The sequence below is a fragment of the Phalangium opilio genome, unplaced genomic scaffold (genome assembly GCF_054372755.1).
Source record: "Phalangium opilio isolate 3A_F unplaced genomic scaffold, DU_Popi_V2 ptg000540l_1, whole genome shotgun sequence".
NCBI lineage: Eukaryota > Metazoa > Arthropoda > Arachnida > Opiliones > Phalangiidae > Phalangium > Phalangium opilio.
In genome coordinates, this window is record NW_028324244.1 from 1,485,925 (window position 1) to 1,503,964 (window position 18,040).

Genomic DNA, 18,040 nt, shown 5'->3' on the forward strand with positions numbered 1-18,040 from the left:
GAAAACTGGCCTATTTTTGTTATAACTCGACGGGAGGAAGGAAGGTCTGCGGAATAAAGAGCGATGAACGACGCTGTAATTAAAGTGAATGAATTAATATTGTATTATTCTATTGAGTGGGGAAACAAAGGTAAACTAGTATTTTGGCGCGGATATTTCGCGCGCGTTTCTCTCAAGCATTGATTATGCAAATCGGCGTGGAGATACGTTTAGAATGGTTAGGTCAGCGGGTGGGTAGAAAAGGGGAGGTCGTCTGGTTAGGTAAGTACTGAAAGCGTGCTAAAGGGGGCGAAGGCGTTTTGCGTTAGGAATCAGCCAATAGGGTTGGCCGTCGGGCGTCCGTCACGTGACGTCACCAGTACCCGTAGAGATTTTTTCGGCCAGAGCGTGGGAATATGACGGAATTTACGTAGGACTGAGAAAATGGCTGAATTTGACAGAGACGCTCTAAAAGAAAACATTCTTTACATTTTAAAATCGGGAAACGGAACCGGAGTGCAACTGTACAACTTGTGTCGAACCGTTAATCAACCGAAAAAGTATGTAAATAGCGTGCTGTACGAATTGCAAAAGAACCAAATCGTGGAGAAAGTCGTCGAAAGTCCCCCTTATTGGAGGCTGCGTCCGAGGCCCGATGGAGGACCCCGGAGTCCCACTTCGGTCGTCAACGAAGCCTCCAGCTTCAATCGGCATAGCGTTGTTAGGCCCAATTTCAGGCCCAAAAGTAGTTTTTGGTCCCCAAATTGCGCCCAACAATCCTCGCTCGGTAGGTTTCCCCGACCATTGGCAAATTAATGGATATCCCCCTTTTGACGTCCGTCTTATTCTGGCAAATAATCATAAATAGAGCCCAATAAACAACTGGACAGACCCTGCAGGCCCATAGGTCGCGGCCGGGGAATACTGGGTCTTTACAATAATATTAATTACGTCGGTTCTTCGGATTGCAACAAACTCGATAACTTCAACTGCAGTGGCGGCGGCGGCAACATGGGCCGAGGAGTTGGACGACTTTTGCTCTTGCACTCCCAGAAATCTTCAAATGACGAATACGCTGGGGGTTACCGAAGACAATCGACGGATTACGCGGAATATCATCAGTCTGATCAATATCGAGATGAAAATTATAATGGTAAGTTTACTTTTAAAATTGTCTACTCCGCCGGTACTCTCCTCGATGTCACTAATTTGAAACCCCTAAAAAGATTCCCCCGAAGAAATAATGAGGTGCTACGAATCGAACGAAGTGAGGGATACTTTAAAACATTTGTTTTCCTTATTCCCACCACCATCCATGCAGAGATAGCTCTATAGCGTGTTTTCTTTTTGTTTTTCTTTAATTTTGCGCGTTAAGGTCGATTATAACGAAGACTGTATTTTGAATCAACTACACCCTAATCAAGATAAACCAGGCAATAAGCTGATTTAATTGTTTCGAGTCATTCATAATGACATTTGTCTGTAGTAAAGTGTTAAAGACTTTTATTGGTCAATTGAATGTGCAAACTTTTTAGATACCTGCTCCGACCCAGAAGCTAGTTTATCTATGATGGACATCGGGCCCGATATCAAAATGAAGGAAGATAACAAAGTTCCCATTGGCCCAATGGAATTTAGTCAAACTTCTGGAGAAAACTACGGTAAGCTATTTAAGAGTAGCGGTCGGTGGCTTTTAACGATCCTCCTGATAGCCTACTAGTCTATCCTAAAACGGTTCTTGCACTAACATTTCCAGGCACAAATGAATCTCCTTGTGATTTTAACCAGAAAGCTAGTCCAAATGTATACAAGTTTTTCTTAACATTCTTAAATTTTGTCTGGTACTTTTGCGTGTGCTGAAACGTATAAACTCTTCCCCCGTGTTTATTAGGACAATTCTTTACCAGTAATCTCTAGTCACGATAATCAAAGCGTTCAACCTTCCTCGCTTCCAGAATCTCATACTCCTAGTGAGTATCGCAAAGTTCGAGCTAAATCTAGTTTCGCAGAAAGGGCGGGGTTGATTATTCCGTTGCTTTTTCCCAAAGACGCCGCTCCCCACGTAATCTTTGATCCACCGAATACGAAATCGAGCCAAACCAAAACGGCCATAATCGAATATCTTCGACAAGCCACCAAGCCCGTCAACACGCTGGCCATCGCCCGGGCCATCGGTTCCATCCCCAAGAACGTTATCAGTAGGTTCTTGCACGAACTCAGTAATCAAGGTCTAGTCGTTCGAGTGCAAGAAAGCCCTCCTCAGTGGCAAATCAGGGATCAGTATCAAGATGGTATTCAAAAGGAAAATTCCTCCGAGGGCTTTTCCGTCAACGAAGACTCTGGCGGCGGAGGCGGGAAGAATTCCAACGCGCCTCCTTTGCCTCCGCACAAACTGATATTGTTAGAATCCGCATTCAATAGTTTGAAAGTTAACGAAGGAGAAAAACTGGAAAATCTTACCTCTTCCAACGAGGTTTCCGATATCTTACCTCTTCAGATTGTAAATAAGTTACCCTTTTCGGCCAGCGACGATAAAACTATGTTATCAGTACTGGGCTCTCTAAGTACCGAAAGTTTCGCGGCCCTGATGAAAAATCCCATGAGTGCGCTTCACGAATACGGCCAAAAACATCAAGTCGAAGCTAAAGTCGATATCATTGAGTCCACTGGTCCATCTCACCAGCCAAAGTAAGACCCACTTGGATATGGAAAGTGGAAAACGCGTCTTCTATATAAAAAAAAAACTCCGATGGAAGCTAATCTTCCAAGTACGTTTACTCACTTTTCGTTCTTGTTCTTCCAGATTTAAAGCCGCGGCGTTTGTAAATAACAAAATGCTCTCGGAGTCATGGGCATCGACCAAAAAAGATGCCAAGCGCCAAGCTGCTGAATTAGCCATACGCTACATCGTTGTTAAACAAGCGGCTGAACACAATTTAAAGTCCAAATTTTCGGTTAGGACATTTCCAGACAGAGACGATCGTCGTCGTCTCTGGAAGAACTCTTTGTTTGGATACTGATTTTTCGTTCTTTTTCCCTCGAGTTGGAGAATGTCCAAGAAATTGGGAGCAGCGCCACACTATTTGACGTCATTGCCGCTGTCAGTCACCGAGAATTCAATATTCAAGCTCTAAGAATTTCTGACCATATTAGCGGCCGGAAGGTCTTGGCCGCTTTTGTGATGCAAACGGCAACCGACGAAAAAGGCTCGGTAGTTAGTTTTGGGACTGGAAACCGATGTATTACGGGTGAACACCTTAGTCAGGATGGTTTGGTAGTGAATGATTCTCACGCCGAAGTTGTAGCTAGAAGAGGATTTTTAAGGTATTTCCAAAAGACGAAGGGTTGTTTTTAATCGAGTTAGAAGATCCAACTTTTGAGAACTCTTTTCTTCAAGGTTTTTGTATACTCAGCTAAAAAGCTACAGTCCTGACAAAGATCATCCCATATTTGAGCCTTCGGAAAATGAAGGAAAACTCAAAATTAAATCGTCAGTTTCCTTTCACTTGTATATTTCGACTGCACCCTGCGGTGACGGGGCACTCTTTACAAGAAATGTCAAGCCATCTGACGCTTCTAAAAATGAAATTCATGAACATTCCCCTCTTTTCACTAATAATCTACAAGGTCTTTTGCGCACAAAGGTCGAAGCTGGTACGCCACACCCTCTCTTTCTCTCTTTCTTACGTTAAAAACCCCTAACTTTTAATTTGGCCGCGCTTATCACGATAGTTTCCCCCGCACTGCCGCAATTTATCAAATCTAATTGCAACTCTGTCTATTTTCCGCGTTGATTAGGGGAAGGTACAATCCCAGTAGACAACAAAGTCGGGGTTCAAGCTTGGGACGCCATTGTCCGAGGCGATCGTTTACGTACCATGTCTTGCAGTGATAAAATAGCGCGTTGGAATGTATTAGGTTTACAAGGAGCCCTTCTAAGTCATTTTCTGGAACCCATTTACATGGCTTCGGTTACACTAGGTTCGTTCCGTCATCACGCGTCGGTGCTCGGAAAGATATAACTGAAACTGACTCCCGGGGAATTGGAATTTTTTAGGTCACCTTTATCACCATGGCCATATTTCCAGGGCGTTATGTTGTCGACTCAAGAGTGAGCCAGAATTGGACACGTTGTTGCCCTCTGGTTATAGCTTGAACCATCCGAAGTTGGGTCAAATTACCGCATTTAGTCCTCCGAGAGAAACGGAGAAAACGAGACATTACAGCATTAATTGGACAGTCGGAGACGAGAAACCCGAGTTGATCGACGGAGTAGCTGGAGCCCGAGATGAGAAGTAAACCGATATTTATTTAAGGGTCACAACGTTGTTATTAACGCGTGACGTCACGGGTGTTTGTTTGTTTATTTATTTATTAATAGGTGCGACGGGCCCACTGAATCGCGCATCTGTAAGAGAGCCATGTTTGATTCCTTTAAAGCTCTTTGCGAACATATGCAGAAAACGGAGCTCTTGGGTAAATCTTACGGGGATACGAAGTTGGAAGCGGAAACCTTTCAGGAGGCCAAAAATGCTCTTTTTAAAAGATGTGCCGATCGTAAACTAGGGACATGGGTCCAAAAACCTCCGGAAGAGAAAATGTTCTTTTAAAAGTTCATCATCTCCATTCTTCTTTAGGGAATTCAAAACGTTCGTTTTTTTAATACTTAAAACTATATATAAAAATACGTATAATAATAATACAGACGAAACTAAATAAACCCAAACAAATCTTCTTTGCGCAGGATAAACAAATCTAAGATTATGCAAATTGCTCAATTTCAATTTGAAGGTTTATTAATTATTATTATTATTATTATTATTGTTTTTAATTTATTTATTCTACATTAGAAGTTGAAAAAAGAATAGGCATTTTTTTTTATTTTTTCCCATTTTGATTTTGTTCCAAACTTCAGAGTGAGATTTAAGATCTTATATAAAAAAAAATCAACGTAGCGAGATAAATGAAACTCGTAGCGAGATAAATGAAACTCGAGCTAAATTTTTTGCTCGTAAGAAATAAAAGTAAGAAAAAAACTTAAGAATTCCATTACAACTACTACTACTACAATTAAAAAACAAAAAACAAAATATAATTAAGAAAAAATAACCAAAAAAAATCATTCCATTCATTAAATTAAATTAAATTCGAGAGATAATCAATAAGATATTGATTATTATAACGGGGCGAGGAGTTTTTCATTTACAAATTTAACTTATTCAAAGACCCTAGACTCTTATTTTCAAGAGGAAAATATAAAACTAGAAAAGAAACAAACAAACAAACAAACAACATTCCTAACAACAACAACAACAACAAAAAAATAAAAAATAAAACTTCAGGATAAATTGTTAGAAAGTTTTTAAATTAAGCTAATTAGGCAATAAGAATAGAGCACATTAATGCAAAAATTTATCTCAATAAAGTTTTAAACTTAAAAAAAATTTCGTTGTCTTCGTTTTTTTTTTTTTTTTTTTTTCAGTTGTTTATGCCGAGGTAAGAATTAAATTTAGTTGGTTTAAATTTTAGCGCCATTTTTTGGAAAAGGCGCGAAGGGGTGTGGCGCCCAAACATAACAAGTGGCGTCACCTAGGTATTAACCAATTGGATTAGGTTCCCCTCCCTCCCTCGGCATTTGTGGATTGTGAAGACCGTGGTGTCAGTGTGCATAGCCCACTCGATCGCGCGCAACACGACGCGCTAAAGAAGCCTGTTCAAAGAATTCGATTTACACGTATAAGCTCAAGGAACCCAAAGTTAACATTAAGTTCTATGGGAGGAAGTAGCTTTTTTGGCCAGATTCTTTGTCCTATTCATCCGAATGAACTGAAATTTCAATGAGACGTGTGTTTTGGCGTGTTTTATTATTCTAAAAAGGATTCAAGCTTCTAGAGTGGATAGTTTTCTTATAAAAATTGTTTTCCAAAATCAAAATGATGGACTGAATATATATTTTCGGATCAAGGGATCATCAAGCAGTACTACATCGGGCCCACACCACACCCCATCCCGAAAGGAGATCAAACTTAGCCTTTGAAAGCGCCTAGCTAATAGAGCTATCTCAGAACCCTTATTGTGACGTCACCCATGCTATTTGCCCATTGAACCAAAGCGGTACCAAACATGGCCGCCCACTGCCAAAGCTAAGCCTATGACGTTTTACCTAGGCACTGACGTCACAGCTGAGATAGCTCTATTTCCGAGACTAGTGGCGGTAGAGAGAGGGGGTGTAGACTGTGTATCCCTCCCTCTGCGCGCGTTATTGTAAAGAGGGGATACTGTACGCGTCCATTAGGGGGGTGACAATGAGATAAGAAATAGAAGGGTATGACGTTTGCATACGTAGTACTGCCATTACTCTATTGGTCAAAACCAAACTTGGTCTCTGATTCGTCAAAAAATCCGTCTGCTCTAAAAGTTTCTTTAAAGGCCCTGAATCCCTTTAGAAATTACAATCCCGGTTCCCAAGATTCTTTCTAGTGTTTTTTTCTATTTTAAAGATACAAATTATTAACATTTTAATCATAATTAAATTGGATTTCGTTCGTAATTAAATTTTACGTATATATTGGGGGTTATTTATAGAAGCCTTCACCGAGTTCTTCGATTAAGCCTTGGTAAGTGTATTTTTATTTATTGACGGCGACGCACGCGGTACAATTGTTAAAATAACAAAATTAGGTATAATTTTTAGCAAATATGGTTGCTACAAGACACTGGTTGTCATAATGAATTTCGCCACAGTACCTTATTAATTTCCAATGCTCTCTTCTCTTCTTCACGAGAACTAGGTTCTACACGAGGTGACCGTAATTTCAAAATCGGATTTGTTTTGTCGTCTGCTTATATCGTCAAAAATTCTCTCAACACTATTGGCTTAAGAGTGGCGCGCGCCACGCGCTGAGCCAATCGTATTTATCTCACATAGTAGCTACTAGGGGAAATGGCTAGTTAGGTCTCCTTAGGGGATGGGGTGTGGTCACTGTGGTGTGGGCCCGATTTAGTACTAATGATTATACCATGGATAAAGAATGCGCGTGAGGAAATTTGTTTTCACGCTTAGGGATAGGCAACTATCTCGAACAACAGCTTATTCTGTATATACTCTGTTACTGCATCGGTTGTCAGCACGCGCAAAGTTAGGTCTCTATGTAACCTAGCTTTAAGCGTGCTGACAAGAGACAATAAACTTCAGGATATTCAGGATTTAAAATAGCCACGAGGTTTATAGTTCGAGTGCACGGACCTCTAGACCTTAGTTTAAAATACGTGTGAAATTGCCTACAGCCTACTACACGTATTTGAAACTAAAGCCTAGAGGTCCGTGCACTCGAGCTATAAACCTCGCGGATATTTTAAATCCTGAATATCCTGAACTTTATTGTCTCTTGTCAGCACGCCTAAAGCTAGGTTATATAGAGATCTAGCTTTGCGCGTGCTGACAACCGATGCAGAAACAGAGTATATACAGAATAAGCTCGCATTCTTTATCCATGATTATACTAAAAAGGATTCAATTTCAAACTTTTAGAATGAATAGATTTTTAATAAAAATTAATTTCTTATGTCAAAATTGTAAATTCAGTATTTAATCCACAATATCGTTGGATTAAGTGGTCCAAATGTCCTGAAATTTGAATGAGAGGTGTGCTACATTATATTCTATTCTATAAAAAGATTCAAGCTTTTAGAGTCGATAGATTTTTTTAATAACAGTTTAGCATTGTTAAAGCTAAAGCCTCGTTTCTAGAATGGCCTTACGGGTAATCATTTTAGCAATGTTAAGGGTAGCGCATCGAGGGGCTACTCACTCAAGTTTTCTCTTTGCGTCGCACTGCTACAATTATAACATAAATAAATTTATTGAAGTAAGGATTACGGGTAATCATTTTAGTACAGTTAAAAGTAGCGCATCGAGGGGCTATTTACATAAATTTTATGTACGCCTGTTAAGTACGATACGATGTGGCTCCTATTATGAGCCCAGCCCTTGGGCCATCTTGTTTAACTTTTATTTATTAGAAAATTTTGTTTAATCGAATCTTTCGTGTTCAAGCATTATTATTTGCCGGTTCAAGCAAATTAATGAATATTTCTGTTTAGTTCTATCATGGAAGAACTAATTTATTTATTTATCTATAAATCGAAAACCTGACTGACTGACAGACTGACTGATAATCAACGCCCAGCCCAAACCGCTTGCCCTAGAAGGCTGAAAATTTGCAGGAACGTTACTCATAAGTAGGCGCGTACTAAGAAAGATTTTTCCAATCCGCCGCCATCTTAATAAATGGCGCCCCGAAATGTAAAAAATCTTCTCTATGCAACAAAGTCCGCGCGATTCAACCGATTTCACAAATATTTAGTACACTGGTTTCCTTTAACCTATAAACGGGCTGAATGGTCTTTTGGGTTCGATTTGTTGCCATCTTTTTAAATGGCGGCCAGAAATTTAAAAACTCTTCTTTATGGAATAATGTCCGCGTGAAAAGTAATAAAAATGTCCCTAGGGGCTGACGGGCAACGACGAGTGCCTTCGCTCTTGGAGTGCTGCAAAAATATTAGTCGAATCAGTAAAATCTACCCATTCTTTATATCATTTTGATGGAAGTTCTTATTACACGCGAGCGACGCTAGTTTCTAATAATTGCAGATGTTCGATATTGATTCAAACGTTCCTGGCAATTCCGGCGTTACTCTATTCCTTGCCGCCATATTGGTATTTCTTTCTAAGCTATAAATGTTTATGTTAAGTACAATATACGAGGGGTCCGACTATACCAAAAAAGCGAACAGAATTTCGGGATTTCTTCTTGATTTCGCCTAATTTCGAGGGGCTAAACACTCGCGCATTCTGTAGAAAAGCGCTACTTGGAAGTGCAAATTTATTTTTAAATCCATCCACCGGACTGAAACAATGGTTGGGTAGTTATTTTTGTATATTAAATGGTCTTAGTTCCGAGGTAATTATTTAGCAACTCTGGGTTATCTAAACAAATAATTTAATACGAAGTTATAACAAGACGACCCAAGGGCTGGGCTCGTAATAGTAGCCACAGCGTACCGTACTTCGATGCGCATCCTTTAACAGTGGTAAAACATGGTACCCGTAAATACCCATTAAAAGAAGTACAGAAAATCAGAGTGAATAGCCCCTCCATACTCTAACAAAAAATTAGAACTCTTAATCCTTAGTTCAATAAATTTACTTACGTTATAAGTGTAATATCCGGGGCCACAAGTTAGTACTTTCTTTAAAAACTCTTCTCGTGTTTTGGGAACGTTCCCCTTTCGCTAGCTCGATAGAGAAGCTCTCCAGGATTACAGTTTAACAAAGCTTGTTTTACAAATACGAAGGTGTATTTTGGTTACTATTAAGGGTTGGTCGCTTTAGAAATTGAAGCTCAAGGTTCTGTTATTTTTGTATACAAGGTTGGATGGGTTTTTTTTTTACTACCGTTCACTTGCACTTATATATATATATACATATATTTCTTTTATACGCTTAATCTAAACATGGTTAATAACACTCAGTGACTTTACGCACTTCCTATCTGGACGCAAAAGCATAATGCTACGTTTTGCCACCAAATACCCTGGTTTTCCATCCTAACAACCTCGTTTTCCACCGTAGGATATTAGCGTGGAAAAACAGTGGAAATTCTAAGCCGATTAAAATTTGTTAATAATTGAAATTTTCTTATTATTTTCAGTACCTCGACTCAACACTCGGAAGTTACACGTTTATAAAAATATTCTTGTTATATTCATTATTAATCTTTTTAATAAAATCTAATATATCAATGAAATATATTTCAAAATAAAAATAATATTTATAAAACATTATTTGATAAAATTATATTCTATTTATAAGCTTATTAATTTTAGTTATGGCGTCAAATAATAAAAAGAATAAAATACTTTAACCAAAGTTATAATGAATGATTACCACATTTTTGAAAAGTATTTTAATTACAAAGTTTTATTAAATCCGAATGTATCAAATGGAATAGATTTCGAAATAAAACATTCAATTAATATTTATAAGTCTGCCTGATAAATTTAATTTTACTTTTAAGCTTACTGATTATAGTTAGTCACTACGGTATAGAAACTTGCTTCATACCTCTGAATTAGAGTATGATTAAAGTGCTTGCTCAACATAGTAGAGCCGTCAGTCGAGTATGAATATTTTGAATACAGTTTCAAAGTTATAATGAATGATTTTATTCGAAGTGCAACTTGTTGATTGCACTGAAGCGTGTCGTAGCAGCCACGTAAAACAAACAAACTAATGCTTTAACTAGTGCTGGTTATATAACTGTGTGTTTGCTTATGTGTGTGGTAGTGAACGGATTAAAGGTTGCGTCTGGATTACGAGTAATTATCGAGGGGCTACTCACTAAAAACTCGTTAGTGATTTTAAACGGGATAGGGATTTGGGGTTACTTAGGGGCTATGGGTTATTATTATTATTAATATTAACGGATAATTAAGCATCAACACATTTGCCACTAGGGGCGCTGTATACGTAGTTACGTATTTACTGACATCTAAAACATGATAAAATTCTGCTAGACTTTCGTGTAAGCAATAGATAGTTCATAAATTGCCGCTAGGGGCGCTGTGTACGTAGTTACGTATATACTGACATCTAAAACATGATAATTCTGCTAGACATTCGTGTAAGCAATAGATAGTTCATAAATTGCCGCTAGGGGCGCTGTGTACGTAGTTACGTATTTACTGACATCTAAAGCATGGTAAATTTTTGCTATGACGTCATATCCGGTGACGTGACCAATGACGTCAAATCCGATGACGTGATCAATGACGTCATATCCGGTGACGTGTCATGACGTCATATCCGGTGACGTCATATCCGGTGACGTCAGCTATGACGTCAACGAGGTAATTGACTTGTGACGTCACGACAGATGTTAATATTAATAGGTAATGATTGTCCATTCAGTTTACCTAGCCTTCATTCATTTAGGCCTAGCGTTCATTCATTTCGTAGGCCTAGCGGTGTTCAGCTATTTGAATTTCATGCCTGGGATATGGCGCACCCGAGTCCGCGCATAGGAGCTTTTAGCGCCACCGCAACGTTGGAAATTTACTTAGTTGATCGTTCCGAGTCAGCCGGCTCATTTGATGCCTGGAAGCCGTCGAGGAAAGTCGCTTGGAAAAACCTCTCCCGCTCAGATGATCGATACGGGTCATGCAGTTCATTCGTTCCCGCAAGCCGTCGAGAAAAGTCGCTTGGAAAAACCTCTCCCGATCAGCTGATCGTGACCCCGGCTTTTGAAGTTGAATCTTAATCGTTCCGCCATTTCGCTGATCGTTCTTCCCGAGGATGCAAGCTGAATTCGTAGCTCTTCAACGTACTTGGCGGCCATTGCTTGGCCTTGTGGTGCTTTAACAGTCCGTAAGCCTAACTTTATAATAATCCAAACTCATCTAGCCCCCCTTAAATTATTTATTTTATTTCAAGTGCTTAAATTAATTAAGTAGTGTTAAATGTTAGTGAATTTTATTTATTTATAAAAAAAATGTTAGTGAATTTTATTTATTTATAAAAAAAATGTTAGTGAATTTTATTTATTTATTACAAATCAAGTACCACAAATAAAATTTTACAACGAGATGCTGTACAAGAGAGAATCCCTTAATAATTAGTTTAGGGCCTATTATTAGCTATTAAAAGGGGTACGTAATTAATTTAGATATAACGCGACAGATTTTCGGAGATCAGGTCCCGCCGAGAGAGTTTTAGAACACGAGGTCAGCTGCCCTAAGCCTAAATTAAGCCTTGTCCCATTTAAATCCTAGTTATTTACGGGGTCTGTCTGTGGGAATAGTTTTAAAATAAATAAATAGCGGGATTTCCTAAAATTAGTTAAGGGGCTATTGCTAATTAATTTAGAGATAAAGCAACAGATTTTCGAAAATCAAGTTCCGCAGAAAGAATTTTAAGACACGTGGACAGTTGCCCTAAACCTTGTTCCATTTAAACCCTAGTTATTTACGGAGTCTATCTGTGGGAATAGTTTTAGAATAAATAAATAGAGGATTTTCCAAAAATTAGTTTGGGGCTATTGTTAATTAATTTAAAGATAAAGCGACGGATTTTCGAAAATCAAGTTACGCAGAAAGAATTTTAAGACACGTGGACAGTTGCCCTAAGCCTAGTCCCATTTCGATCTCAGTTTTTATTTATGGGTTCTACCTGTGGCAATAGTTTTAAATAAATAGCTGGCAGGTTAGGGGATATTTTAAAATATTTTCATTATTAAATTACATAATTTAATTTAAAATTAAATGGTAGGTTTTCTAAAATTATTTTCTATCCAATTATGGGAAATAACTAGTTAGCCCGAGTATATATTTAATTCAGGGTAGGAATCACGGTAGTAAAGCCTTCCTTTAATTTGGGGTGACAATTGGTCTTTCTCTCTAAATCTAGTAGCCAGTTTTTTAATTAAGGACCGCCCAAGAGTAGGCAATAGTTTAAGATGTGTTATTAATATGTTTTCATTTGTAGATGCAGCTGATATTCTTGGATCTTTCTGTCGCTGGTCATTCCGAGACATATCTTTCCCGATGACTTATCTTTCCCGATGACTTATCATTCCTGATCACATCCTTTGTTGGATTGACGTTGCACGATGACTTCCGCTGTTCTGGACTTGCTATGTATCATTCCTGATGACGAGCTTTCTTGGATTACGTTACACGATGACTTCCGCTGTTCTGGACTTGCTATGTATCATTCCTGATGACGAGCTTTCTTGGATTACGTTACACGATGTCTTCTTCCGGACTTGCTATCTTTCTCTCAACATTGACTCGAAGTTACGGAGAAAATTATCGAAGCTAGAAGACACAAAATTCAACTATTTTACTTGAAAATTTTACATGTAACCACTTATTTTACTTTTTTTGCTTGCCATTTTATATGTAACTACTTATTATTTTTTTCGCGTTCAAACTTTAACTTATATAACTCTTTAATAATTTTTTTGTTCGAAATATTTGTAAACACTTGGTTTTTTGTTTCTTATTGAATAAATTTTGCCTTAAACCTCGTTCTTTCTTTTCTTTAAATTTTTACGATACTAGACTTGGCTTCAATTTTTTAATGTCTGGACTTAGGGGGGTTTTTTGACCCCTTTTTTTAAAAATTTTACTTAAAAACAAGCAAAAAACACATTAAAAAAAATTTTTTTTACAAAAAAAATTAATTTTTTATGAAAAATTTATTAAAAAATAAAAAAATTATTAAAAAAACAATAAAAAAAGCATAAAAAAAGTCAAAAAAAGTCAAAAAAAACGTTATAAGTAAATCGATTGATTTTTTTGAACCTAGTCTAATAACGAAACTTTTTATTGAACACAAGTTACCAGGCCTAACGTCAGGCCTGCGGGCCCAAATTTAAATTTAACAAGTCCCTGTTCAATTCGGGAAACATTAAATTTAAACTAAGGCCCGCTGTGGAGCCCCCAAAACCAGGAAACTTCGTCCTTGGCAAGGGATTTCCAATGAAAGTCCACTCGCAGACGTCCAATTCTTCCTGCGCAAGAAAAATTCGAATTAGTATTTGGAAAAGGTCACACGAATAACTTGAAATTAATTACCTTAATACGAAAATCCACTCGAGTATTCTCGCATGATGCGACGTTAAAGGTTCCGGCATAAGACAAATGACTATTATTTGGCAAATAAATGGCACACTCGTAACATTAATAGGGAAAGAATACCATAAAAAGCTAAGCCTCGCCTTAAACCCGCTTAAAATCGTGTTTACTTTTAAAGGAGAAAGCGTATAAGCAACCTTCTACCTTAAACCTAAATCAGAAATTTATTTAGATCCTACAAAACTCCCTCAACGAGTTGCCAAACGCTTTTCCTCTAAAAATATAATTAAAACCATAAACTAGATACCTTAATACCGCAAAGGGAATCTCACCCTTGAAATCCTGATTACGCGTTCATTATTCTTAAAAGGGAGGGCTAGGACCAGTGTTCACCTATTCCATAAGTAAGATTTTATTTATGTCCTGGCGAAAAGAAAAATCCCTAAAAATTAAAGGACACAGCGCTTCCCTTCTAACAATAAATAGAATAATAAATAATAAACTAAATACCCTAATAATGGTCTAAAAGTCGCTTCACACGCTGTCTAAATAGTTTTGCTAGTGAGATTCCCTTTCAACGGATAAAATCAAAGTGTAGGCCCGAATTAAGAATGGAATTGTCCTGTTAATATTGCTATAATTACTATTAATAAGATTTTAATTATTGCACTAAGGGCCTAAAGTGTTTCACACGCTGTCTTAATAGTTTTCGTAAAGAGATTCAGTTTCAACGGATAAAATCAAAGTGTATACCCTTATTAAAAATGGAATTGTACTGGGTTTATTGACCTGATTAATATTAGGTGCCATTTTTTGCCAAATAAATAGTTATTCATTCTAGAATCCAACATAAATTGTTCCTTTGGAAACGCATGATAGCTATAAAAAATAAAATTCAAACTATCAAATACAAAATAAAATTATTATCAGCTTAAAAGGCACAAGTATTTTCAGGGCCGGATTAAGCAATTATAATGCGCGCCCCCTTAAGTCGAAAAAACAAAAGGAACAGCAAATGCTGCTAAGGGGAGAATAGTTTAACTCAATGTGCCCCCAACAAGCGTTGCGCCCGTGCGCCAGTACCCCCTCGCCCCCTCTCCCCCGGGCCTGACTAAAACATACTCAAAGGGCATCTTCCCATCTCTAGTAGAACCAGAGTTACGAACCTACAAAGTTAGGTGGAGGGAGGTATGTTTAGAAATACTTTCCTCAATTCCTTTTTGTCTTAATCCCAAGTCCTAAGTATGGTTGGATGAGGGGGGGGGGCAAATAGGACTATCACATACTAAAAGGGCATCTCCCAATCTCTAGTACAGGGTTCATACAACTTTTGGAAAACAAACTTCCCTGAATTTTCCAGGTTTTTCTCATATATGGAGTATCCTATGGAGCAAATGTTAACGAAGGAGGGGGGGGGGAAATGGGGAATATAACATAATCAAAGGACATCCTCGTATCTCTAATACAACCAGAGTTATGAGCCTCCAAAGTATAGTGTAATGTTAATCCTATGGAGGATGTGTTATATTGAACATTTTGCTTAATTACTCGGTCCCTGTTTGACGGAAATTTCCCTGATTTCCCTAACTTTCACTAAAAATTCGAAATTTCCCTGAGGTTTTTGTCAACTATTTATTTCCCTGTTTTCCAGGTTTGTATGAACCCTGCAGTAGAGTTATTAACCATCAAAGTTGTGTGTAATGCTATTCCTACGGAAGGGGGTATGTTTATGAACACTTTCCTCAATTAATTGGCCCCTGTTTACTCGACCCCCAAGATTTTAGCATGGTAGGATGGGGAACTCAATGCGCCCAAAACAAGCCTTGCACCCAGGACAGTGCCCCCCCCTCAGCCCTCCCTTTAATCCGGCCCTGAGTATTTGAATAACATTAGTTTTACTTCAGGTTCATACAACTTTTGGAAAACAAATTTCCCTGAGATTTCCAGGCTCTTCCCGTATATGGATCAACTGTTATCGAAAGAGGGGGTGAACTTTATTAAAAATTCTAAATTTCCCTGAGGTTTTTGTCAACTATTTATTCCCCTGATTTTCCACGTTTGTATGAACCCTGTACTTTCAAACAAATCATTTAACGTAACTAGAAAAATAAATATTAATACGGTCAGGGATAGATTTAATTTTAGAAGTAGGAATGGAGAACGGTTAGTATTTACTTCTGTCCGACTCATAGCCCAGTTCACTTAAACTACGTTTTGATGACGTTGCTGAGGGGGACGGTGAAATTACGTAATTCCTTTCTACCTCTGTCGCTATGACCCGCCTCTTCTTTCATACCCCCTCCGTCCCTTAGAAGGGGGTCTGGGACTTTGACGCGCGCCCACATTACTCTGTTCTCCATTCCTACTTCTAAAATTAAATCTATCCCTGATACGGTTTAGGGTCAATCTTGAAATATCAATTAAATAATCACTTTGAACTACTTTTAAACCGACTAAAAGGATTGAATAGTGAAACCAGGAATAAATGCAACGCGCAATTAATAAGATTAATTTCAAATATTTAGAATAAGTACGACATAAATGTGAATCACTAATACTGTGTGCCCTTTTACCACAACTCCCCAAAATAAACTAAGGCTATGTTTTCTACAAACAAAGGTCGTAATTAACAAACTTATTTACCACTTTTTTGCTCCTGTGGGGGAATGTCGAGCTAGGGTTTATGAGAAAACCTTACAGCTCCGAAGAACATAGAGGCACATACGGCGGGGCATTATAGTTTGAGGTACTGTTTCAGTTCGGACTTAAATTGGGTGATTTTAACTTCAGGGGGAAGTGAATTCCAAATGGGGACCGATCTACGGAGAAAGGAGTGCTTAAGCTGGTTTTTACGGCGATAGAGGGGGCAAAATAATAATAATAATCTAAGCTTTGTCTACAAAGGGATTTAAACACTAAGCCTGTGGCTTATTTACAGGTGGGCCCCTTTACAATGCATAGAGGGGTGGTGGCTAGCCCCTATGCCACAGCTAACCTATTACCGTTAACCTCAGCAAGTTTTGATGGAAAGGAGAAAAATAAGTTTGATTGGGGGAGTTTAAGATCATTTTGAACAAGCTTAAAAGGTCAAAATATTTGCGACGCGTTGTTTTTTTTTTTTTTTTTTGCTCCAGTTTAGTTGCCGAGCTAGGGCTTAAGTAGTTAGCCTTACAGCTCCAAATTTTTGGGAAAGCTAGAGATTGAGGGACTTTTTGAGTGCCAATTTAAAGTCTACTTCCTTTGGTAGGTGTCGGAGTCTAGTTGGGATTCGGGAGAGACAACCCTTTATCGATAGCGGAATGGGGGTAACACTTTATTTCCATTCGGAAGCGATGAAACTTTGGTATTTAATATAAATTAACCCTTAATATAGAAACAAAATATTTACCTGGAAAGATCTCCGTAGCCACCACTGAAAGACTGCAACTCCCAAAAACACCAGGATACTAAGCCTTGGTCGTAGTGCGTCAATGTGTTGTGAATGCGGCCATGCGGGATGATCATGCCGGCCCCCAAAAGACCAAGGGTACTAAGCCTTGGTCGTAGGGTGTCAACGTTTTTGGCACGGTTAAGCATAAATTTTCCACTTGCGACGATTAATTTTCGATCAGTTGCGATAAAACATTGGTATTTAATCCAAATTAACCCTTAAAATATAAATAAAATCAAAATATTTACCAGCAAAGATCGGACAGAAATTCGCAGCAGCCAGTTGTCTCGGAAAACGCCCCCAAAAAGAACCCAGAATGAAAAGGGTTATTGCTTACAAACATGGACCGCTAGATGGCGCTGCTGAAGTTAGGCAGACTTGAGACTTCAAAATATGGCGGGAGCGTGCGTTTCAATTCTATTGTTTCTCTTTAATATAACTAATAATTTAGTTAATTATAATTTAACAATGTCTTCTAAACAGCCCAAAACACTATTCTCCACTTTTAAAAAGTGGTACCGGAGTTTATGGATTCCTGCAGCTGGAAAAACCACCCTATAAACATCAAATAAATGTTCTGAAATGAAAAGTGTAATATATAAGATATGTTCCATAAGTATGTCACTACCTATACTTCGTAAAGCTAGAGGCTTAATGAGAGCTAGTTCAAGAACGACGCGAGAATTTACTACACTCGGTTAAGCAGTCCATCCTCCTATTTAGTCTGTACTAAGCCTTTGACAGCGCCTCATCAGGCGTCGCTATGACGTTTCACCTACGTCACTTCATGACAAGCTCTCATTAACGAGTGACACACTTATGGAACATATCTTATAAACTTATGATTAGACCCAAGGTAATTTTTATTTGCCACGAGAATTTTGTTAATAAAAAGGCAGGGCGTTACGCTTTTGGTCGGAGGTACTTATTTCAAATTATCTTTAAGATCTGAACCTAATTGTAATTTTAAAATCATTGGACGTATTTCCGGAA

At 38.2% G+C, this 18,040-nt stretch overlaps 2 protein-coding genes and 1 long non-coding RNA gene across 7 annotated transcripts in view; 1 reads left to right on the forward strand and 2 right to left on the reverse strand.

Annotated features, from left to right (window-relative positions):
• Positions 1-365: 365 nt before the first annotated feature.
• On the forward strand, positions 366-5,423 carry LOC149588566 (double-stranded RNA-specific adenosine deaminase-like). Of its 5 annotated transcripts, XM_089862494.1 has the most exons (14): positions 366-766; positions 848-1,132; positions 1,206-1,246; positions 1,355-1,412; positions 1,515-1,640; positions 1,736-1,782; positions 1,871-1,949; positions 2,028-2,667; positions 2,783-2,933; positions 3,023-3,303; positions 3,377-3,633; positions 3,778-3,960; positions 4,037-4,274; positions 4,361-5,423. In XM_089862494.1, exons 1-14 carry the CDS (start codon positions 424-426, stop codon positions 4,587-4,589), a joined length of 2,958 nt encoding a protein of 985 aa, XP_089718620.1. In that variant the 5' UTR covers positions 366-423; the 3' UTR covers positions 4,590-5,423. The 5 variants fall into 5 exon arrangements, with proteins under 5 accessions (XP_089718620.1, XP_089718619.1, XP_089718623.1 ...); XM_089862493.1 differs by having other exon boundaries at positions 1,871-2,667; XM_089862497.1 differs by lacking the exon at positions 1,736-1,782 and having other exon boundaries at positions 1,935-1,949.
• A 5,706-nt stretch (positions 5,424-11,129) lies between these two features.
• Positions 11,130-18,040, reverse strand: part of LOC149588567 (uncharacterized) — a 92,312-nt gene continuing 85,401 nt past the window's right edge. Inside the window, exon 2 of the long non-coding RNA XR_016379920.1 lies at positions 11,130-11,251. This is a non-coding gene — a long non-coding RNA (uncharacterized LOC149588567). The remainder of the gene's footprint in view (positions 11,252-18,040) is intronic.
• LOC149588568 (uncharacterized) lies at positions 11,571-17,373 on the reverse strand. Its single transcript, XM_089862391.1, has 4 exons — positions 17,296-17,373; positions 17,006-17,225; positions 13,618-14,496; positions 11,571-13,553 (listed from the first exon to the last, which is right to left on the reverse strand). Exons 2-3 carry the CDS (start codon positions 17,191-17,193, stop codon positions 14,376-14,378), a joined length of 309 nt encoding a protein of 102 aa, XP_089718517.1. The 5' UTR covers positions 17,194-17,225; positions 17,296-17,373; the 3' UTR covers positions 11,571-13,553; positions 13,618-14,375.

Bases quoted from the DNA above. Each gene is read 5' to 3' on its own strand.
- LOC149588568 (XM_089862391.1), bottom strand. From the start codon at position 17,193: ATGCTTAACCGTGCCAAAAACGTTGACACCCTACGACCAAGGCTTAGT. The intron at 14,497-17,005 runs GTAAATATTTTG...TATTTTTTATAG, and splicing joins GGCTACGGAGATCTTTCCAG to CTATCATGCGTTTCCAAAGG.
- LOC149588566 (XM_089862493.1), top strand. From the start codon at position 424: ATGGCTGAATTTGACAGAGACGCTCTAAAAGAAAACATTCTTTACATT. The intron at 767-847 runs GTAGGTTTCCCC...AATCATAAATAG, and splicing joins CGCCCAACAATCCTCGCTCG to AGCCCAATAAACAACTGGAC. The intron at 4,275-4,360 runs GTAAACCGATAT...ATTTATTAATAG, and splicing joins GCTGGAGCCCGAGATGAGAA to GTGCGACGGGCCCACTGAAT.